The 25244-nt window shown below is 40.4% G+C and overlaps 1 protein-coding gene across 13 annotated transcripts in view; it reads right to left on the bottom strand.

Moving 5' to 3' along the window:
- LOC135101293 (circumsporozoite protein-like) overlaps positions 1–25244 on the bottom strand; it is a 277378-nt gene that overhangs the window by 6263 nt on the left and 245871 nt on the right. For 10 of the 13 annotated variants that reach the window (XM_064005026.1, XM_064005020.1, XM_064005025.1 and 7 more), the window contains one exon: positions 21669–21722. The exons of the other annotated variants lie outside the window; for them this stretch is intronic. In XM_064005026.1, the coding sequence (XP_063861096.1) occupies positions 21669–21722 (54 nt within the window). The remainder of the gene's footprint in view (positions 1–21668; positions 21723–25244) is intronic. 13 annotated transcript variants of the gene reach the window in all.

Here is a 25244-nt window from a genome sequence, read left to right as displayed (position 1 = left end):
TATGCAAACATTATGCTGTATTAATATCCCAATGACTAATTCAGTTTAACTTTTGGTTAAGTACTCGGTGCAGGGCACGGTAAACTATTTATTAAAGTGCTTTACAAAGAAATTATGCAAATATATTCTTTAGAATGAAATATACCAGTTTCTGCCGCTATTTAAAACTACTTTGTCTATGTCTGTGTCTGCCCGCACATCCATCTGTCCCTCTGTCTATTTGTCTGTTTCTCTGTCTGCTTGCTTGCCTTCTATTTTTGCCTGCCTGCCTGTCTGCCTGCTTCTTTGCCTGCCTATCCTCTTCAAGTCAGGCTGACTATTTCCCTGTCACCCTGTCTGTCTGCCTGCTTTCTTTCTTTCTTTTTTGTATGTCCATCCACCTCTTTCCCCGCCCGTTAGTCTGTCTGCCTCCTTGCTTGCTTGCTTGCCTCCCTGCCTGTTTGTTTGACCGTCTGCCTTCCTGCCCACCTGTCCGCTCTCTCTCTCTCTCTCTCTCTCTCTCTCTCTCTCTCTCTCTCTCTCTCTCTCTCTCTCTCTCTCTCTCTCTCTCTGATGATTATGTAAACATGTCAAAACATTATTTAACCCACTACTACGAAATAGCAAGGTACTTGAAGGCTTGTCTGTAAGTGGTATCAGTGTGAACAGGTTACATCACGCTCCTATACAATCATGATTTGCGCAGCACATCCTCCATAGTAGGTTGGCAGGCACTTCCCACACGTTAAGGAGTCCTTCTTCATTTCACTCTCTAATTTAAACTTCTTTATGCAAATGAAATTAAAGTTCGGGATTTAAATGATCACTTTCTTTTTTAGTACATAAACAAAAATGTGCTGGACAAATACAACGAAAAAATCTATAAAAAAAAAAAAAACAATAATAATATTTCAGCCAAACTCCACAGTAACGAAAGCTTTCATAAATATATGAAGATATTGCAAAGGTCACACTGAAATATTATTTATCACCGTACAACTACCATACCTAATTCCCGGGAGCAGACTCATGCAGGATATAAAAAGGTGAAAGACAAGAAAGTAGAGGAGAGTCTCCTCCCCACCCACGCCCCCATCGATCCTGCAGAAGCTGGCAAGAAGAGGGAAATTTCCATAAAAAAAAAAAAAACGTAATTTGAGAGGAAAGTAATTAAGAGATGATTTCTACTTCTATCACATCTAGTCTACATACGGTCCTATTTTTATTATTGATATCAGATAAGACGTTTCCTCTTCCTTAAATATGACTGAGTGGGATACATGTTTACTAGGTGACTATGGTGATGGGTTAGTTGCCCGGCAAGGACTCCATTCCTTATACCATTATTGTGACGGGGTCAGCAGCAAGTCGCCGAGGAACCTAGCCATCACCAAGGTCTCTTTAATGTGATTCATTTTCTTTGTTGTGAATTAGTTGTTTTTCTTCCTCAGTCACATATACCCTCATCAGAAGACAGATGTAATCGCACCGAAAGACTAAATATCCGCGGTAAGATTTCTATAAGGTGAACAGTGACAACCGGGTATTTGACATTAAATATTTATCAAGGCGATTTTTAAATGTTTCTATTGTATTCGACCTGACTACGTTGGAGGGCAATTCTATCCAAATATTTACTCACCATATATATATATATATATATATATATATATATATATATATATATATATATATATATATATATATATATATATATATATATATATATATATATATATATATATATATATATATTAACGAATCATTATCAACAATGGTTATCTTGGTCTATAAATTGGTATGTTCAACTTCAATAGCTACAGCAAAAGCAGCAGCACCAGTAGTAGTAGTAGTATTAGTAGTAGTAGTAAAACAGAACAAGAACAAGATGATAAGAACAAATACTACTGATAGTTCACCTAATACTATTACTACTACTACTACTACTACTAGTACTACAACTACTACTATTACTACTACTACTACTAATACTATTACTACTACTACTACTACTACTACTACTACTACTACTACCTATTTTTTTTTTTTGTGTAGCAAAGTATAACAGTAATGAAAACAACAGCGTCACCAACAACCACAACGATAACAAAGGCATCAGCCGAGGGAATGAGCGGAACGATAAGACTAAAATGAAACTTAACAGTACAACCACCACCACCACCACCTTCATCACCGCTGCGTCAAAATCCACACCAGGCTCTAATTTCATGGTACTTGTAGGTAGTGGAGTGTTTACATTAATTACTATCAAAAGTGCTGGTAACGAAACAGAAAATGTTGTCTTCTTTGGAAGAACACGTGGAGTCAGTGTAAAAAAAAAAAAAAAAAAAGTGAATGGGAAGAATCGATTAAAAAAGATGATTAATGAAAAGTAAATGATAAGGAAAAGGTAATTTCAATATGCAAGCCAACAGAAATACATAATAACATAGTGAATAGTGGAAACGGAAGAAGGGAAATTCATAAATGTGGAATATGATTAAGGAAAAACAATGAAAAGGGAAACGGGAAATTAAAGAGAAAATAAAAGATCAACAAGAGTAATGACAAATAATTAATATAAGTAAGGCAAGGAAAAGTGGTATGAAAAAATAAACAAACAGGAAGCTATACTACACGAGAATATAAAGACAACAAAACAGAAAGCAAAACAAAAAGCAATCGTAGAAAAAAAAAAAAGATCAAGGCGAGTTTTAAACGTTTCTATTGTATTCGAGGTGACTACGTTCCAGGGCAATTCAATCCAAATATTTACTCACTATATATATATATATATATATATATATATATATATATATATATATATATATATATATATATATATATATATATATATATATATATATATATATATATATATATATATATATATATATATATATATATATATGTTTTTTTTTTTCATATAAGAACATAAGAACATAAGAAATAAGGGAAGCTGCAAGAAGCAACCAGGCTTACACGTGGCAGTCTCTGCATGAAATATACCTACCTATTTCCATCTATTATCCCCATCCATAAAACTGTTTAATCTTCTCTTAAGGCTCTCTAGTGTCCTAGCACTAACAACATGACTACTGAGTCCGTTCCGCTCATCTACCACTTTATTTGAGAACCAATATTTTCCTACCTCCTTCCTAAACCTAAATTTTTCAAGCATGAACCCGTTATTTCTTGTTCTACCTAAGAATTTTGCCTACATCCCCCTTGTTATAACCCTTATGCCACTTAAAGACTTCTATCAGGTCCCCTCTTAACCTACGTCTTTCTAAAGAATGTAAATTTAACAACTTCAATCTCGCCTCATAAGGAATATTCCTCATCCCCTGTATCTTTAAGTCATTTTCCTCTGTACTGATTCTAATAGACCTATATCTTTCCTGTAATGGGGGGACCAGAACTGCACAGCGTAGTCTAGATGAGGTCTGACCAGCGCCAAGTATAACTTTAATATTACTTCCGGCCTTCTGCTTTTAACACTCCTAAAAACTCATCCTAGTACCCTATTTGCCCTGTTTCTGGCTTCTATGCATTTTTTTTCCCTAGACGGAGTTCAGAGCTAACTATAACTCCTAAATCTTTCTCGTACCCTGTACCTACCAGAGTTTAGTTGTTTAATGTGTACCTACTGTGTGAGTTTCCTCTACCTACGCTACGTACTTTGCATTTATTGATATTAAATTGCATTTGCCATCTGTCCGTCCATTCATTCATTTTATCTAAATCTACCTGCAAGGCGATGGCATCCGATTCTGACCTAATTAATCTACCTATCTTTGTGTCATCCGCAAATTTACTAACATCACTACAAATTCCATTATCCAAGTCATTGATTATATATATATATATATATATATATATATATATATATATATATATATATATATATATATATATATATATATATATATATATATATATATATATATATATATATATTAGAAATAACAATGGCCCTAATACTGATCCCTGTGGCACCCCACTAATTACATGACCCCAGTCAGATTTCGAGCCGTTTATTACAACTCTTTGTCGCCTCTCACTAAGCCACTAAGCCAGCCTAATACCTTCCCATCTATCCCGTGTGCCCTAGCCTTTCTCAGGAGCCTTTGATGGGGTACCTTATCAAAAGCTTTACTAAAGTCTAGATAATAAGATATTATAACTATCACCAGTATCTACTGCCTCGTACACTTTACTGTAAAAACTCAACAAGTTTGTCAGGCAAGACTTCCCCTTCGTGAAGCCATGCTGTGACTGATTTATCAAGTTATGTTTGTCTAAATGTTCCCTAATGTTCCTCGCTATTATTGATTCTAATATTTTACCTACAACTGAAGTCAAGCTGACAGGTCTATAGTTAGACGCTAAAGTTTTATCTCCTTTCTTAAAGATGGGAACTACATTAGCCTGCCTCTACATTACTGGTACCTCACCTGATTCAAATGATTTCCTAAAGACAGAGACTAACAGCTCACTAATAACCTCTTTGCATTTATTAAGTACTATGGGATATATCTGGTCCTGGTGTCTTGAACTTTTTTAGCCTATCTATCTCCTGTTCCACTATCTCCCTAGTTATGGAAATATCTGTCAGCTTCTCATTCTCATCTGCTCTAAACACCTGTTCACTATCTGGCATATCCTGCATGTTTTCCTGGGTGAAGAAAGTAAAAAAATACTTATTCAGAAGTTTACTAATCCCTAGAACTAACCAGCTCCCCATCTGCTGCCTTTAATGGACCTATAGTATCCTTATTCTTCGTCCTGTATACCTGATAAAATCCCTTGGGGTCCGTCTTCGCCTGGCTGGCTACCTTTAATTCATAATTGCTCTTAGCTTTCTTCGTTAACTTCCTGACTGTTCTGATTCATTATATTGAGACCTTAAAACTTCTTCACCTGCCCTTAATCTCTTATATATATTTCTCTTACGCCCTATATAATGCTTTAACCTAGCAGTCATCCATTTATGGTCTACATTTACCTCACCTAATCCCCTCATCTCGGCCCCTACCATCCTCTTTACTCCCTCATCTACTCGCCTCGACCTCACCTCTCTCATTTCAGCATGACCTGACATTCCAACATACTCACACCTATCTCCCCCTTCCTCTTTCCTCCGCCCCTTCCGGACACATCTTCTCTCCTCTTGTCCTACACCCTCAAGCCTCACCTCACCTCTCTCATCCTGCCTTATCTCTCTGAACTCCGTCCCTGACCTGACCTCACCCTGCATCCCTTGCCAGTCCACTCCTTGGAGGTACCTTTTTAATTCCTCAAAATCTGCTCTCCTAAAGTCATGTATTTTACTAGTGTTTTTGCTTCTAAAAGTTTCTTCCCATTCTAAATTGTACCTAATTTCCCTATAGTCACTGTTACCTAGCTGTCCTCCAACCTCTACGTGCGTGACTGCTTCCTCCCTGTTAGTAAGAATTAAATATATAATATTATTCCCCCTTGTTGGTTCTACGACTACCTGTTTTAAAAAATTATCCTGAATTACCTTAAGAAATTCCTCTGTTTCCTTGTTACCCACCATCAGACTCCAGTTGATATTCCTAAAAATAAAATCTCCTACCACACATACCTGACTGTATCTACCTGCTCTATTTAATTCCTGCCACAGTGAGGCGTTAATTTCCTTTGTACTGGTCGGTGGTCTGTAAACTACCCCTAGTACTACTGACTGCGATCTTTCCTTAATATCTACCCATATCGACTCTGCTTTGTTATCTGTTTTAATTCTACTGTTAATACAACACTGTAATGTGTCCCTAACGTATAACGCGACGCCTCCTCTTCTCCTGTTTTCCCTATCTTTATAGAACAGTATATAATCATCTATCTTAACTTCTGGATTAAATACTTTTCTGACATATCTAACCAAGTTTCAGTAAAAGCAATGATATCAAATTTCTCTACACAAGCTATTCCTCTAAGCAAGTCTATTTTATTCAGAATACTTCTACAGTTTGTGTAGTAAATACTTAAGCTATTTTTCACCTTCCCTGAGCTAGCTACCTTTCTAGATTTAACTAATTTGCCCCTCGCCTTCTCCTCACTACCCCTTCTTCCCTCCCGACTAACGAAAAAAGCGCTGGAGTGCAGTTACCTTCCGCTCGAGTGTTTCGGCCAAAACACGAACACCCTGGCGTGACAAATGCACTCCATCCCTGACGTACAAGGTGTCCCTACCATAGAAAAGGTCCCAGTTGTCAATGAACGTCCATCCATTACTCTTACAATGATTCGCTAGCCTGCGATTCACTGTAATAGCCCTGGACAGCCACTCAGCACCCTAATCCTGTCCAAAGCCTGTCGAAACCTCCCGATAAGCTCCTCACTCCTGAACTTACCAAGGTCATTCCCTCCCGCACTGAGAAAAACAATGGGCTTGGTCCCATCTTTTTCTAAGCACGTGTCTAGCTTATCAGCTACCTTCCCTATCCCGGCCCCCGCCAAACACACCCTCGACCTACGCTTCCTATCCCTAGCACAGAACGCACTATCTAAGTGCCTAACCCGACTATCACCAAACACAAGCACTCTACCTTGGGGCAGGGTAGCTGCATCTGCCCCTTCTTGTCTCTTCCCGCCATGTCCACCTCCATCTCCTTCCCTTCCTCCAGCACACTGAAGGGATTCTTCGTCTCCGCGCCTTGAGGACCTTCACCCTCTTGCCTCCCCTACACACACTGCTCCTCCGTCGCCTTAGTAAGTAAGGTGACGGTGGGGGCACGACCATCCCTCAGGTGCTGAGATCCTCTCACAGAACTCAGCCTGCAGGTCTGAGATCCTCCCACGAAACTCAGCCTGCACCTCCGAGATCCTCCGATGGAACTCAGCCTCCACCTCTGAGACCTTCGCAACGAAGGCCTCGAAAACAGGAGAACTAACACAACCAGACGACTCAGCAACACAAGGCGCCATGTCTACACTAGCCAGCTATATTAGCGTCAGGTCACTGCTCACTAAACACGTCCGTTCATTAGTAGTACTAGCAGTAGCAGTAGCAGTAGTAGTAGTAATAGTAGTAGTAGTAGTAGTAGGTAGTAGTAGTAGTAGTAGTAGTAGCAATAAAAGTAGTAGTAGTAGTAGTAGTAGTAGTAGTAGTAGTAGTAGTAGTAGAAGTAGTAGTAGTAGTAGTACTAGAGTAGTAGTACTAGTAGTAGTAGTAGTAGAACTAGTAGTAGTAGTAGTAGTTGCTCCTTTTGTTGTTGTTGTTGTTGTTGTGGAAGAAAGGAAAAGCAGCAATACCAACAAGAGCAGCAAGATCAGCGACGGCAACAGCAGCAGCAGCAGCAGCAGCAGCAGCAGCATATTTAGTGTAATAATCTCTAACAGATAAAACACGCGGTGAGAAGTAACACGAGGCATCCTGGACAAACACCTGTCCACCTCGGCCCTGCAGGAGCTAAGATAGACAAAATGCATTTATAGTTGTTCAAGTGTCCAGCTTAGGTTACAGAGGCGTAGGTTAAGTCAGCCTGGTTGCATGGTGCACACCAGGATGCATGATATTTTTCAAAGGTTACCCAGAATTGTTGGCTACATGGAAGTGTACATGACGTGACCAGTGTCATGAGGAAGAAGAAGTAAGTTGCCATACTGCTTAGTATGAAAAGATATAAATTGTGATTAAAGTATTACAAATTCATGTATTATATTGGTATATTACAGTACACTCAAACGCAACCCGCGCCTCATGTGTTTGAGACGTGGCGTCTTAAGACTACAGAAAAATGTCAGATATTCATGTAATTCTTTTGTAATCAGTTGTCCAAGGCTAAAGGGTACATAAATGTACTAAATTTATTTAATTTAAAGGGTGGATGGATTTAGAAAAGGTGAAAGTGCTGCAAAAAAAAAAAAAAACATTGAATATATTATCAGAAAAAAAAAATACGGAATAATAAGACAGTCTTCTGCAGGAGAAGAAAAAGAAGGAAAAAGAGAACTAATACAGCAACATTCTCGCATGCATTGTTGAAGTGTGGATGTCTGAAGCAGCAGCCTTTCCTGGCACTTTCATAGTCAGTCCCCTAACTGAGTTAGCGTACTTTCCTTACATGGACCCCTGGAACTTTTTTTTTCTTTCTCTAAACTTTGCCTGGCGCCAACGGAGATTTGACCAGTCGTAGTTTACATATATATGTTTCTTCCTCCAATGGCGGTGACGCTGCTGCTTCTTCCTCTGAGAAAAGTGGTGGTAGTTCTTTTTCTCTGCTTCTTTTTCTTGTTTTCATCCTCTGATGGCGGTAATGCTGCTGCTGCTGCTGCTTCTTCTTCCTCTGATGGCGTTGCTTCCTGTTCTTGTTCTTCTAAGAGAGTCAGTTTGGTGGTCTGAGTTGGTGGTAGGGTAGTCAGAGAGGGGAAAGTAGGAGGTACTGCACACTCACCTCCCCTGCTACCCAGTCATAATTCAAGTCAGGTTGGTGGAAGACTGGGAAGGGTAGGGAGGTGCTGCACACTCACCTTTCATGCTCCGCAGGTTACATTTGTCAGGTTGGTTGTTTTTGGAGTTGCCAGGGTCAGTCAGTCAGGCCCAGTCAGTCAAGGGAAGTGCTACGCACTCACCTTGCCAAGATCAGAGGGGTGGTAGTTGTGGTACATTTGGAGTTGGTAGGATGAGTCAGATTAGTGGTGGAAGTCAAACTGGGAAACTGGGAAGGGTAGGGAGGTGCTGCACACTCACCTCCCATGCTCCCCAGGTTACATTTATCAGGTTGGATGTTTTTGGAGTTGCCAGGGTCAGTCAGTCAGGTCCAGTCAGTCTACGCACTCACCTTGCCAACATCAGAGGGGTGGTGGTGGTGGTACATTTGGAGTTGGTAGTGGAAGTCAAACTGGGAGACTGGGAAGGGTAGAAAGGTGCTGCACACTCACCTCCCATGCTCCCCAGGGTCAGTCAGTTTGGTGGTCTGTTGCCAGATTATAGTAAGATTTGTAAGTCAGTCTGGTTGGTTGTTTTTAGAGTTGCCAGGGTCAGTCAGGCTGGTGGTAGGGAAGCTACCACCATCAGGGTCAGAGTGGGTCAGAGAATAGGAGGTACAGGTGGTCTGTACATTTGGAGTTGCTCTTAGAAGTTGCCAGGATGAATCAGGTCAAACTGGGAGATTGGGAAGTGTTGGGAGGTGCTGCACACTCACCTCCCATGCTCTTCAAGGCCAGTCAGTTTGGTGATTACATATCCGTAAGTCAGTCAGGTTGGTTGTTTTTTGAGCTGCCAGGGGCCAATCAGTCAGGGTCAGTCAAGGGAAGTGCTACGCACTCACTCTCAGAGGGGTAGTGGTGGTAGTCTGTACAGTTGTCAGGTTGGTGGTCAAAGTCAAACTGGGAGACTGGGAAGGGTAGGGAGGTGCTGCACACTCACCTCCCATGCTCCCCAAGGCCAGTCAGGATGATGGGTCTTTAGAATTTGCCAGGATGAGTCACGGGAAGTGCTACGCACTCACCTTGCCAGGATCAGTTGCTAGGGTGGGGAATACTGGTGGTGGTCTGAACAGTTGGAGTTGCTAGGATGAGTCAGATTGTTGGTCAAAGTCAAACTGGGAGACTGGGAAGGGTAGGGAGGTGCTGCACACTCACCTCCCGTGCTTCACAGGTGGGGTGGTGGTCTTTGGAGTTGTCAGGGTCAGTCAGGTTGGTATTGATTTATTTTTATTACTTATTGTTGATTACCAGACTCATTTTATTGACTTATTTTATTTTTTTATTGTTTTTTTTTTCTTTATACTTATATATATTTTATTCTTTTTTGGTGTGGTAGTCTGTAGACTTGGGGAGAGAAGGGAAGTGCTGTGCACTCACCTCTCTTGCTCTCCCGAGGTCCGAGGTGGTAGGGTGGTTTTTATTTATTTTTATTTTATTTATTTTTTCTATTTTTTTATTTATTTATTTAATTTTTTTTTCGTGGTAGGTGAGTGCTATGCACTCACCTTTATTTTTCATTTATTTTTTTTCCTGTTAGGTGAAGTGCTATGCACTCACCTTTATTTTTTTATTTTTATTTATTTATTTTTTTTATTAATTTTTGCCTGGTAGCCCGTAGACTTGCCAGGGTTAGGTAGGGGAGAGAAGGGAAGCGCTGTGCACTCACCTCCCTTGCTCTCCCGGGGGCGGTAAGGCGGTGCCTTCCTCCCCTGGGGAGGGGTAGGGAGGTGCTGCGCACTCACCTCCCCTCCTCCCCGTGGGCAGCTCCATCACCGTACCTGTGTGTTTGAGGCACACATGGTGATGGAGGGATGCTCTTTGAAGGTTTTTGTGAGTTCCGAGAGGGGGGTTCGAACCTACGCGCCCCTCACTTCCCTCACGCCAAACTCCAAGTGCATCACTCTACCCACTGGGCCACGAGGGCCCTTTTTCTTTTTTTTAAAGTTGGTCTATTTCCCCATCTTCCCCATCTTTTTTGTAAAGTTGGTCTATTTCCCCATCTAATGTTCACGCCAGTATGTATTAAAGAATTATCATGTGAATTATTTTCATCATGTTATTCATTTATTGTATTTTCTATGGGATATGACCGCTGGCATCCCACACACACTGGGTTCCCAAGACTGTCACTACGCCATGAAACCCCAACGGTAAACAAAATATATTTCAACACATGATTTCCCCTCCTGTGTTCATGCAGCACGAAATATTCAATAAAAAAACTGCTGCTGATTCTAATGTGAGCGTTCATTCCCACAGTGATAATTAGATAATTGTTGACTTGTGGGAGCATGTCGTGGAGTGCAAATAGCAGTAGGTGAGATCAGAGAACTTTACAGAGGCGGGCATTCCTTGTGTCTGGAGCCGCCTCCTGGAACCCTCCCCTGTGCTGCACCACCACCACCATCACCAACAACAATAACAACAACACAACATTACACCTGTCCATCCTGCAGCACGAGAATGACTCAGCCCAGAGAACCACGGATTGCTTTATTCGTAATTCACGTCCACTCTCAACATAGACATCAATCAAATTATGTCATTGAAAAAGCTGGTGAAGCACTCACTTCTTCACACAGGCTTTACTACCTATCAGCAGGATGAAAGCTTCCGACTGGGAGGAAGGGCGGCGTCGGGAGGGATTAAGGGAGAGAGGGTAGGGGGACCAGCGGAGGCTGCAAGTGTGTTTATGCTTCATAGGTATAAAAAAAAGAATACTGCATGAAAAAGAAGAAAGACCTGTGCCACTCCCACCCCTGCTCCCCGCGTGAGGCGATACGTAGTGAAGTGGTACTGTTGTTGTTATTATTATTATTATTATTATTATTATTATTATTATTATTATTATCATTATTATTATCATTATTATTATTATTATTATTATTATTATTATTATTACTTATAATATATTATTTATTATTATTATTATTATTACTACTATTATTACCATTATAATTAATATTATTACCGTCATCACCGTCATCAGCACCATCATTGCAGTGTAGCGGATTTGTCCTTTTATTTCCGTGTCGTAACTTGTAAGATGTAAGTTTTAATAGTTCAGTATTTGTAACGATGGAGACCTTGTTTTTTTTATTCTTTATGCACTGCAAGGTGTCATTGGCATTTACAGCTATATTTTCTACTGTTTTTTTTTTCTGTTACTTATGTACTGAATCTATTTGTTTTGCAGAAAAAAAGTTCAAACAATAACAGACCAAGAGGTTCCGATTCTAATTCTGATTCTGATTCCTTCTCTCCCTCTCTTTATAATCTCATTTTGCATCCTTCTACATCATTCCCTCCTTCATTTCATCTTACTTCTTGCTACTTACTTTCCTTCCTCTACATTTACCTCCATCTCATCTCCCTCTCTTCCATTTTTATGTCCGATAATGCTCTTCCTCTTCCTCCTCCTCCTCCTCCTCCTTCTTTTTCCCCTCTTCCTCTTCCTTTTCCTTCTCTTCCTATTTCTAGTCCGATGCATTCTCCATATATCTGCTTATTTCCCTCCTGTTGTGATTTCTTTATCATTATTCTCTCTCTCTCTCTCTCTCTCTCTCTCTCTCTCTCTCTCTCTCTCTCTCTCTCTCTCTCTCTCTCTCTCTCTCTCTCTCTCTCTCTCTCTCTCTCTTTCCAATACACTCCTACTTTTGAAACTCTTCGTCAGCCTTCGTGAATCCTGAAACTCCAACAAACAGCCAGCAACACACTCAGTTCCTGTGCTTCCCTGAGCAGTAAAGGGCGGACGTTGTCATCTCCCGGCGTTACTCCTTCGAGATGCACAGTACAATATGTAAGTTCGTGTAGCGTCAGCACATTGACCGAACAGTTGAAGAATGTATGTCAGTACGTATATCAGTATATCTTTGACCTTCTGTCTTTCTTGTGTGGGTGGGTGCGTGATTGCTTGGGAGTCTCTGTCCCCAGCTTAGGTGCAATTTTGTGTATTTTAATGTATCTGTACTGTTTGTCTATACTGTCTGTTTGTCTATTATCACACACACACACACACACACACACACACACACACACACACACACACACACACACACACACACACACACACGCACGCACACTATCTCAACATTTGCTTTTTCCAAATGTCGCATAAAAGAAAGAAGAAAGAGGCAGAAAAGTGTGCACGATATACACATGCATATGTGTATTGTGTTGCAAGACATCCTCTCTCTCTCTCTCTCTCTCTCTCTCTCTCTCTCTCTCTCTCTCTCTCTCTCTCTCTCTCTCTCTCCATGGTTCTGCCGTTAAGATTTCAACACAATTGAAGTGATCCACACAACAATACATAAAATTCATAACATTTATGCATTTTCCATTTCTGGTAAGGTAATTCATAGACTAGCAGGATAACTGTGTGTATTTTTGTCGATAGGAAAGTGTGTGTGTGTGTGTGTGTGTGTGTGTGTGTGTGTGTGTGTGTGGGCGCCTCTGTCTACAACGTGATTCACAGATAGGAGGATTCATGTTTTTTTTTTTATTGTCTCTTTTGTGTTTTATAATGTTTTGCTTTCTTTTGTTTCTCTAGGTTTATATGCAAAATCTCTCTTTTTTATCCATAGCTCGTGTGCAATTTACGAAACATGAACATACATATATCTTCGTTATGCGAAATTCAGTGTCTGCCTCAAAGTCTCTGATATTTTTCTTTTTGTAATGATTCTATATATGTATGTTTGTTTACTATTTCATTTGGCATATGCACCCATCAGTCAGTCTGTCTATGTGTCTTTGTCTGTGCTGCTTTCTGAATGTCTGATATGCTGGCTGACTCTCTAATGTAATTTCCTTCTAACATAGTACATACCTTTATTTATCTTAGTTTGTTTACCATGATTTACAGTTGCATTTCTATATGTTCTGTCCATCAATATACAGCTAATTTCTCTCTTTATCTGATTCATCGCTTACATTTACACTTTCTTCTTATTTGTTTATGTATATTGCTCTTCAACCATCCTACCTTCCTGTGTTTCTTCACTTACCTATCCATTCGTCGATGTTTTATCTGTGTATCTCTCCCTATCTAATACTTCTACCTTCTTATCTAACAACGGGGATTTAACAATATATATTCCCACTTATGTACTTATTATCCATGTCTGTCTGTCTGTCTATCTATCTATTAATCTAATCTATTTTCTACTTATTAAACTGTTTATCTACCCATCTATTTATAAGTATATCTAATTAAATACCAACAACACATTTCTCTATCTGCGCCTGAACATACTCACCGATCCATCTCCCCGTTCACCGCCACTGTACCGAGATAATGCACCCTCAATACACTCCTATACTCGGCGGCGGCTAGGCAACGCTATTTCGACATGTTCCAATAAGCATCCCTCCAGTTCCTCCCACAGCTCCCTGCTTATGAGGGGAGACAAGGCCCTGCTAATACTACGGGACTGGAGGAGGAGGAGGAGGAAGAGGAAGGGCGTCTATTGCAAGCATTATGTCGACAAAAGGAAGGATGGAACGTAAGGGAGAGAGGATGAAGGATGGTGGAGCGAGGGAAGAGAAGAAAGGAGCTCGTGAAAATGAGAGAAGTTGAGAGTGAGGTGTGGTGGTGGTGGTGGTGGTGGTGGTGGTGGTGAGGGATGGGAGATTAAATAGGAATGATTAGTGGTGGCGGGGGTGATGTATGGGACAGAATCATGGTGGAGTGTTGTGTAAGCTGTGGTGATGGTGACGGTGATGGTGATGTTGTGGTGACGAGGATGAGCTTGTGCGTGAATGATTACTGATTAGTGATGACAGGTTAATAGAGCGTCAGTTTATATTAACAGCCACTGGACATGATACATTACGGACAGCTGGTGTGCAGTGGAGGGAGCGTGTTATTATCATAGTCTCCAGATCACTTATTAGAGTCTAGAATAGATCATAAGGGTAACAATTTGGTTACAGTTTACAATACCACTTAATTTCCGCATGGTAAAGAGTGGATGGAAAAGAGAGTTAAATCAGGTTGGTTCATTTAGTTAGGAAGGTGTCTTGATACTCGTCTCTTATAGCAACTCAAGTCATACGGAGGTGAGTAAACATATATGATCAGTTCAAGTCATAACAAGTTTGGGAAGTTAGATAAAAATCAGGGAGAATTACGGAGTTTAACTGTGAAAGGGATCAAAGAGTGAAGAGGCCAGTCAACTCTCGCACTATTAAAGAGAAAACAAGGGCTGAAAGTAAGTGAAAAGCCTAGTTGTATCAGAGCGTGTGTTTCATGAGCAGGGCTGAACTGTAGCGTTTGGATTGCTTTGTATTCATGGTGAGGGGAATCACACCAGGGGCGGGATGTGATACGTTAATAGGAGTGTTTGTATGCATAATAAAGTGACACAATAATGGATATGGAACGTGCCACATTGATTGCTTTGCATTCATTTTAAAGGGAAATCATGCCACAAATGAAATGTAACACGTTATTTGGAATTTTTATCCATGAAAAGAACCGTAGTAAGGCAGTTCAAGGAAGCATTAAGTGGTAGTCAGATGACACTTGATCATAAAAGTAAATTAATACCTAACTCAACGCACAGAAAAAAAAAAGTACTGAAATTTTAAAGAACACATGCTTCTCTCTGACGAGCATCACTCGCAAGACCTGCATTACATTCAGCCCCGAAGAGTTCTCAAGAGCCCTTTTAAATTATTTGACCCTTCCACATGAAACAATCTGACTAGAGAAATGGTTCTCAACTGGTGGTCCACAGTGACTCTTTAGGGTGGTCCACAGGATGCCTACTGTATTTGCTGATAAAAATTAAATGGAAAATTCAGTATGAACAATTTGATCAAAATGAATAACTACTATTAGTACATTTCTATCTAAGAGAACCATTGACAGTCTAAGTTGTAGCTGTTAGGTAATACTTCGAGTCACTTCTAAGTTTAATCTACAACGAATGTTCAAGATTCACGCCGCCATCCGGGACTAGGGCCTGAGAACATACTTGTACTATACGCGTCAAGGTGACGAGCCATCCTGTTCATTTCTGTCAGCTCCCACGCGGCTACACGAGTCGTCAAGTGCTGTGGACCACCGTGCCTGTGGCCACTGGCCAACGAACTGCATTGTTGATTAGTTCTATTAAAACAAAATTGAAAGGGTCCACATTTTCTTTTTGTTTTTGTTAGTGGCCCGTGGCCTGAAAAGAGATGAAAACCACTGCACTAGAGAGTAATAACGGCATTAGCAAAAGCGTCCACTTCAAACACCCTTTTGTCTCTGCCTGTGGGCGCACAAATTACCTCAGAATGTTACGTCACAATGAATAAGACAAGTGTAAAAGCTTTCTTTCTCTTAAATTTGAATACCGTCTTTTCGGAATTATTGATTTTTTTTTTTATTTTGTGCAATAAGAAAGAAAAACTTGTGCAATTTTCAGAAGAGTAAAAAACTCTACAATTCACCCTAAGGAGGAGGAACAGAAAAATTATGAACTCTACCGCCACCACCACCACCACCACGTCCACCACCACCACCACCACCACCTCCTCCTCCTCCTCCTCCTCCTCCTCCTCCTCCTCCTCCTCCTCTTCCTCCTCCTCCTCCTCCTCTTTTTTTTTTTTTTTCATAGGAATCATGATAAAATCTCACTTCATTCTTTCCAATCAAAATGCAGCCAGTTTTTCCCACACTGCACGATGGTTTTCCCACGCCGGCACAAGCACAAGGACGTGTCGGTTTGGCAGAAGTCATACACTGCTCTAGCTTACTTTACTAAATGGTAGTTAATCTAAATTAATTCCAAAGCGATATGTAAAGACCTGTGGGAGTGTTTCTGTTTTGGTTATCCATTGTAATCACATGTAATCCTCATTTTCTTCGTCCGCATTTTCCTGTTATTGATCAACATTGTGATTTTAAGTACTAGAGGTCAAAGTTGCAGGGGATAACCTGTGTAGGCAGCCTCTAAAGGGAAGGTACACAGACCCAGTGACCGAAGCTGTGGCCTGATTGACTGCCGCCTCCCTGGAAAGCGCAACGCAAGGATGCTGCACCACCCCTCAACAACCAAACTGTGCCTTCACCTGCGCTACGCACACACCACATCACACAACTATCATGCATTTACACTCTCCCTCACAAACAAAAGTAGACAGACCACAACTCTTTCCCTCACTATTCTCTCAAGTTCTATGTGGTTTTTCTATACCACGTGGTATCAGTTCCTGTATCTTGTCAGCTTCTGCTGGAGGGATTGGTGGGGAGGAACCTTCTGTACTATCCTGTATCTCCCACAAATAATTAATGTAGAATAATTATCAAAACAGCCTCGTCAATACGTCAAGGTTTGGTCTTCCAGTGCATTCCTTTGTATTCCTTTGTATTCTTTCCTCCTCCTCCTCCTCCTGCTGCCGCTGCTGCTTCTGTTGGAAGTCATGGCTGATGAATGACACATGAAAATGTTCTTAAATCACCCAGTGAAATCATAACTCGAGCTAAGACAGAGAGAGAGAGAGAGAGAGAGAGAGAGAGAGAGAGAGAGAGAGAGAGAGAGAGAGAGAGAGAGAGAGAGAGAGAGAGAGAGAGAGAGAGAGAGAGAGAGAGAGAGAGAGAGAGAGCGTTCTAGGCCAGAAAGCCACATCAATCCCCTTCCACCCCCCACCCCAGGAACACACTTTAAGCAACCATTCTGTAGACGCATCACGGGATCATTTTTAAGAGCAATACTGGATGAGCATTAGGGGAGCCACACTCCACGGCCACACGCGGGTCTGTCAGGGGGATGGGGGCGGGCAAGACGGGCAGGCGGACCAAACCAGCGTGTGGGGTCAAAACATATCACGATAAAAAGGAGATAGAGGAAGTGAGGCTATGTTTTAATCCTATACATTATTAAAGACAAAAAAAAAATGGTCTATATGAATGAATATATGGAAAAGAACTTAGATTTTTTCCTTTCTACAGACAAATTAAGATGAGATGCAGGAGGTGAGGCTAAAGTTTACCCCTATTTATTGTTAAAAATTGTTCTCTGTGTGAGGATATGAAAAAGGAATATAACAACAGGATGATATTTTTTCTTTTCTTTTCTGGAGAAACTTGCTTGTAGCTAGAAACATATAATGACAAAAAGAGGGCTGACAAAAAAGAAAATAGTGTTTTACGGAGTACATCATTGAAAAAAGTTTTGTATAAATCAAGATATGAAAAAGGAGTATAAAATGGTACGTTTTTTTTTTTTTTCGCCTAGGGACACACGTGGAACACACTTGTCAAGTTAAGTGAACATAAAGTGGAAATGCTGAAGATAAACAAGATAATGAAGGAACATTGAACCTTTCACGAGAATGGAACTGTTGATATTACTGGCATTTTTTTTTTTTTCAAGTGTACATCATTATCCCAGACTACATCACCACAACTACATCATTCCGTCACAGCGTAAAGGGAGAGACTATAGTGGTGATGATGTCACTGTATTTATGCTCTACAAGCTGCATCACTTTAACAAACTTTAGGCGCTGTATCATTACAAACACAACTCATCACCCACAGCAGAGTACCACACTAACATCCGACATTACCTCACCCTCCTGAGCCAATAACCTGCAGGGAGTGCCACAGCCCCGCCAGGCTACATAGAATACAAGCAATCACCCTGAGAGCGCACCCCGTCACGTGGCTCACTCTAATAGAAGCTAACAGTGTAGGGAAGCTGCCTCTGAGCGTCACATAATCCTGCACGCCATGCAGACCACGCTACGCTACGCCTCCTCCTCCTCCTCCTCCTCCTTGTCCCCGGCCGACCACTTGCCTTTCTCTTTTAAATAGAAACTGCACACCCCACGTGGCGCATGCAAACACTAGCCCGTCGCCGTACATTTGGCCATTTGCTCTGCTCTCGACACCTACACTGCTGCACGTCACTGAGAGAGAGAGAGAGAGAGAGAGAGAGAGAGAGAGAGAGAGAGAGAGAGAGAGAGAGAGAGAGAGAGAGAGAGAGAGAGAGAGAGAGAGAGAGAGAGAGAGAGAGAGAGAGAGAGAGAGAGAGAGAGAGAGAGACAGACAAATATTCAAGGCAAAAAGTAAATTCTTTCACACAAATGCACCACATTAAGCACCTCCAGCGTAAGACTGTATAATCATCAGGCAGGAAGCGCGGCAGTAAACCCGTGAAGTCTATGGAGAAGGCAGGGCGTGTTCCACTTGCTGGTCTTGCCTCTCACTTTTTTAATATGTTTTATTTTTTTCTTTTCTTTTTTTTTTCCTTGCGTGGATTGACAAGGTGTGGAATAATAGTAAGAAAATACAAATAATAGAAAAACTGAATTGGTGTCACTGCAGCTGATAATCCTGCTCTTTACTACTACTATTACTACTACTACTACTACTACTACAACTACTACTACTACTACTACTACTACTAATGTTATTAACATTCACCTATTAAAACTCAGGAAAGCTTTTTTTTTCTCCAACCCTTTATTCTTCTTAAAAACATGGAACTGCATTTTAGAAATTAAATTTCAAATAGCCGAACACAAAAATCAATTAGATGCAAAAGATATTGGACGGCCCAACTTGAAACACTTCAGTAAACAATGCAATACATTTTTAATTTAGAGTCAGTATAAAATGGTATTGTAACATTTGCATATAGCCACTACTTATACTCACACTCTCATATCTTCTTGGCGAATGGCAAACAGAGGAACAAAGAAATGTCTTTTCAGTTGCCACTTCCATACATACAGAAAAAAAAAAAAGTCAACAATAAAAAATTTAAATATGCTTCTGGAAGTGCCTCAATACTCTTAAAACAACTAGTCACAGGAAGGGGAAAAAAAAAAAAAAACAGAAACAGGCAGATAATTCCAGAGTTTACCAATGAAGGGGATGAAAGAATGAAGATATTGCTTAACTCACTCCTGGACTACTGAAAGGGAACGGAATAAAGGTGAAAGTCTTGTGTAGCGTCAGCGTGGGAAAGGAGAGACGCATGCTGATTGCAAATTCAGAAGAGCAGTAACCATAGAAATAACAACACAAGACAGACTTCCCCCATTTTTTTCCATCTTCATATACTTGTGTGCATTTTTTGTAGCATATCAGTGTATTTGCTATGGTAAGCTCAGTAGGTATGAAATGTTCTCTGGGGTATGCATTAATCCATCCATTTATTTATTTATTTATTTATTCACTTATTTATTATCTATTTATTTCATATTCTACTTTTCATTACCACATCGTACTGAGAGGCACTTTTGTGACTCACTGAGAAATAACTTGTTTATTACAGTACAGCATAAAGCAACTGTCTGCAGTGAGTCAGACACTTTGTCAAGCAGCCTTACCTTACATGCACATGGAATAACATAGACAAGCATGACAGGCTTCACTTAAATGTAAACCTAAAAATGGAAGGACGTACACAGCTCCGTCCCCGTCACTCACCGGTAAATTGTGAGTGTGTCAGGAGGAACAGGAAAAAGCCAGTCCTCGTCGTCTGGCCGTGAAGAAGGAAAAAGATCCCGCCGCTGCTGCATCCGACAAGACAAACACAGAATCAGAGGACTGTGTTAAACCCTCAAGACAAAAAGAAAAAAAAAAGTGTCTGAGTCTGATGGTGTCAACCAAGACTGGCTATTCCGTGTATGAAGTGAGTTATGGCAAATAATTCGTGCATTTTGCGCCCTCCAACTCGTTCTGTAGTGATGAGGCGATAGTTGCAAGAGTTGCGAGGCAGAAATCTTCGCCCACATGTCGATAAATCGAAATATGCAAAATACAGCAAAAAAGGTGAGTCTGACGAAGAAATTACGTAAAATAAGAAAGATACGCCTCCAAAAGTTAACAACCAAGAAGTGTTTCGGAAACTGAAATCGAAATTTTTATATGCAATGGACAACAAAAGGTGCTCCTGGCCAAATCATTGTTGTACCCTCCAGGGCCAGGCGGGAGCGGTGGGGTGTACAGATGTGCAGTAACAAAAATAGAGCCCCCTCGCTCCGCTAGGGGAATAATCCCTCCAAAGATATTCAATACGTTACTAAATAATAAAGAAAATCATAAATTTTCTTTCATTCGCTGACAAGGAAAATTAAAAACGTAATGAAACAAATATTTTCAGAAATCTACAACGACGAGCCTCTAAAAAAAGGGAGACAAATAGTGTGGGCCGGCTCTAGTCATCAAGGCCCACGTCACCTTGACTTTTCAAGGTGACAATCAACACACACAGAGACAAATAAGAACACTTCACAGAACAATACAAGCTTTCCTCTCTTTGATTTTACTTGAATAAAGCTGCAGCAAAGGTTATGACGCTAAATATCATGGTAGTAACGCTTCTCGGGAAATCAGAGTTAAAAATAATATCAATACCAATTGAACAAAGAAAATGTAAATATGTTTTCTCAATAGAAGGAAAGATTTTTATTTTATTTTATTCTATTTTTATTTATTTATTTATTTGTTTTTTTTTACGTGGAAATCAAATCCACACTAAATGAAATGTGTTACAGTAATAGTTTCCAAGGACACTTTATCATAACATGCAAAATATTATTAATCTACATAACGTTAAAACACAGTAAACGATAAATAAACGGATAAATTAGAAGATCTGATATTTGTTACCTAATAAAGTCTCAGGTGAATATTCCTGTTATGCTGGAAAGTTTTTTTGTAATTGCATCTTTCCTTTCTTTACTCGTATATTCGTACATACAAAAGATACATACGAAAAAAAATTGGAACGCAAAAATGATACCTAAATGTTAGGTTTCAACTGAATTTCCAAGTAAATATAAAGATGACACTATTATAGAAAATGTATGATATCGAATCCTTCTTTTCTCTATGCATACACTAAAATAAGCACACGAAGACTGAAATACAAAAATTATAGCTTTGAAAAAGATTCTCGGTTAATCCTCAAAGAACTTTTTCCCTGTAAGATGTTGCAATGAACAGTATAGACTAAATTTACATTCTTCTTTCATATATATACCCTGGGAAGGCAGAAAAATTGGAGACAAAACAACGCTCTGGAAAAAGGTTTAAACTAATCCTTGAATGCATAATACTACTGACACGATACCATGGAAGCATATCCTTTCTTTCCTTCATAGATTCGTGGGAAGCAGACAGGAGAAAGGCAGGCATCAGACAGGTTTCGGTTGACATGGAAAAAAAAAGTTTAACATCGAGTTCGAAAACAGAGTGCACATGATGTAATGAAACAGGTACGCACTTTCCTCCTGCACGTGTTGGCAGTGTTCACCGCGGCACCACCTGCCATCCATTCCTGAAAATATCAAAACATCCACATAAGAAAGTGATGCAGCTTGACTATTCTAAAAAGAGCTAAAAATGAAGCATCATAAACAAAACCACCACAAATCCTTTACTACATGAGTTACAACATACACATGAACAAAAAAACGAAAGAATAAATACTGAAGAAAAACACGAAATGTCATAAATAAAACGTGTCAAATTCCTCCAAGCAAGAACACATGGATACATGAAAAACAACACTGAAAACAGAACACACTTGAAACGCTGAGAATGTTAATTATGCACAACACCTGCAGCAAAATAAAATCTAAAAAAAAAAAAATAGCAAGGATATACTTAGAAAATAATAAGTACCACTTCAGTCTAGCCATAAAAAGTATTCACGGCACAAAACATGAAAGTCACTTTTGAGTATCTCCACCAAGGTGGCCTGACTCATCTATTCTTCTTTCTTTATTGTTGCTCAGTAATACAACACATCCACCTTCCTCCATTTGTGGTTCTGATAACAACAACAACAACAACAACAACAACAACAACAACAGCAACAACAACAACAACAACAACAACAACAACTCTCTGATTACTCCTAGTTAGATACCTGCATTTTCGTGTGGTTACTGCGAGGACACAGGATGTTCCCTATAAAGTCGTCTTACACAACAAAACAACAACAACAACAAAGGCTCCACAGACCACAAAGATCTCGTAGTTGCTGTTGGTTCTGGATGTCACCGCTTCTTGGTAAGGATCTCAACAAAAGCAAACACCTGTGAGATCCACCCTACTTCATGCTTGTGCTGCTAACTCGTCTGGATGAAGCAATACATTTAGTGTGATACCTTTCACTGGACCTGCCTAGTATAGTTGTGTCTACATATTTCAGAGATCCCGCGGTCATCTGAATACAAAAGCCTCACTGCAAAGCCAAGGTAGTGTTTCGCAGGCAATAATATTCCTATATACGCATTACCAAAGACATCCTATTTTATTAGTCCCACCGCTTGCCAAACCAGTGCCAGACGCTCTTTTGATAAGGTCCCGCAGGAAGCAGTCTTTCCTACCACGGCAAGACTCACACGATTTACTCATATTTTCCCTGAAACACAGTGATGAAGCTCCAGATATTAGTGTTTTCTACGATGCCTTTGCTATTTCGACACTATACATACATAGAGAAAAAACAAACAAACTGAGAGCTGGCTCCCGCGGCCCACAAACCTACGCGGGTATTGTTTCCCTATGCGCTCATAGCAGAACAACCCAACAAGGCAAGTCTTACACCCGAAAGTCTCCCACCCATAAAGCTTCCCATCAGCCCCCCACTGCTCCTAAACCACGAGGTCCTTCTCATCTCACACCTGCCAGGGCAATGACAAGAAAACATGAGGCAGGCTGGAACAAAGAGGAGGATGCATTCAGCCCCGGTCTGCACGATACAACCCTGAGGAGAACGCTGAATGGCAGACACTATACAGCTTATAATCAAGCCCACGCCTACACCTCAGGAGTGGGCAGATGGAACACAAGCCACCTAGTGCAGAAACACCGGTGTTTGAAACGCAGGAAACGTACAGTGATAACTAGCATGGTTACAGAACGGAAAGAAATAAATATGCTAGTGAGAGAGAGAGAAAAAAAAAACAGGGTGTTACAATTGCGGCGAATTCAATCATGTTCAAAGAAATTGTAGATTTGACCACAAACTCTTATGTGGCAGCTGTCAACGTTTAGGTCATAAGAGCCGCTTACGTCAACAGTATAGGGCATAGGATGATGGCAAGGAAGCATCTGCCGTTGTTGAAATATAGGAGTTAAAAAAGGATTCGCTAACTGTCAAACACATTAATGCACAATCACTGTTATCGAGTTTGGACGAGGTAAAGTTATTGATAATAGATAGAAATATCGATGTTTTATGTATGAGTGAAACATGACTTCAAGCAAACACCCCAGATGGTTACGTAGAAATTCTTAATTGTGATTGATTTTTAAATGTGACAATGGCCGAGGAGCCGGGGTATGCATGTATGTCCATAGTACCCTCAATCCCTCTGTCATTAACCTAGATGTGCCAAGACCGACAGGCGTGGAGGATGTATGGGTAAAGATACAGTGCAGGAAGTTGCCGGCCATCATCATTGGTTGTGTATATCGACACCCTAAGGCTTTAGCCACATCATTTGACTACATTCAAGATGTTTTTAGGATGGTAGGTCTGCGTGATAAAAGGATCTTTATCCTAGGTGATTCTAATGATGATATGATGACAACGGGTAATAAAATCAGTAAGATAATAAAAAACAAGTTGACAAAAAACTGCCAAGAAAATTGCAAAAAAATAAACAAATAATAATAATAAAACTAGGGCGCATCATTATCACAACCGTCTCAAAGGCAGTAAAGGGAACACTTCGGCCACATGGAACGTCATTAATGAAATTATCCCTAGTCAGAAAAATAAACACACTATCTATATTTTTTTTATAATCTAAGTGATAAAGCCGAAGAGTTCAATAATTTCTTTCCTAGTGTTGGAGAATTCACTTTTAAACGCTCACAGAAGGTAAATCTGTCGTCCATCTCCCTCAGTCTAATATTAATATTATCTCTGCTTTTAGGCCTGAACCCGTAGATACTAACACCGTTATATTAACAGTTAAAGATCTTAATGCAACCAGCTCTGTCGGCTCTGATGGCATAGGGTTACGGTTTCTCCGGGAAGCGTGGTGGTAGTTAAGTGAGGCTGAAGAGGAGGAGCACAAGTCATGCTGCGATTGATGGATGATGGCAATCAAGGGTCGCAAGAGAGGAGGCGGGACGCAAGGCGCCTTCAGGCCAGTCACTGCTGGTGTCCCTCGCCTCCCCTTCCTGCCTCGCTGCGAGGTGAAGGGGCCACTACCACCGCTGCCTCAACACTTACACTACCTTTGCGTCTCAACGCTGAAATGCTTGAATGAATGGGAATGAACGGGAAATTAATGGTCACTTAGAATTGCTTATAACAAGTACATGTTACTTTTTTAAATCAATATGTCTGTCTGCGTCTGTCTGTTTATCTCTGCCTCACGTGTTCACTATAATGTTCTGTAAGAATGAGCATCCCAATCTCTGCTGCTTTGTTGCATTGCATCTATTTGTATTAATGGTGTGTGTGTGTGTGTGTGTGTGTGTGTGTGTGTGTGTGTGTGTGTGTGTGTGTGTGTGTGTGTGTGTGTGTGTGTGTGTGTGTGTGTGTGTGTGTGTCTGGTGTAACATTACGAGTGGAACAATATTTACAAGTATGGGTCAGTAGGTCTGTCTTCTGGTATATTTAGTAGTTTTAGGAAATCAATGACAACTACGTATTGTGCCTGAAAAATGGCATACCGTAAATACGAGGCCATGAGAGAAAAAATATAGTTAGGTCACTATGTATGCATTTTCTTCACTTACAGTAATTGTTATCACGAAAGAATATACGAGTAACGGAAGAGGCATACGTTTATATTATGCAAACATTATGCTGCATTAATATCCCACTGACTAA

This window comes from Scylla paramamosain, chromosome 6, assembly GCF_035594125.1.
Source record: "Scylla paramamosain isolate STU-SP2022 chromosome 6, ASM3559412v1, whole genome shotgun sequence".
Classification (NCBI taxonomy): Eukaryota; Metazoa; Arthropoda; class Malacostraca; order Decapoda; family Portunidae; genus Scylla; species Scylla paramamosain.
The sequence above is the reverse complement of the archived record's forward strand: the minus strand, read 5'-3'. Positions and strand labels throughout refer to the sequence as shown.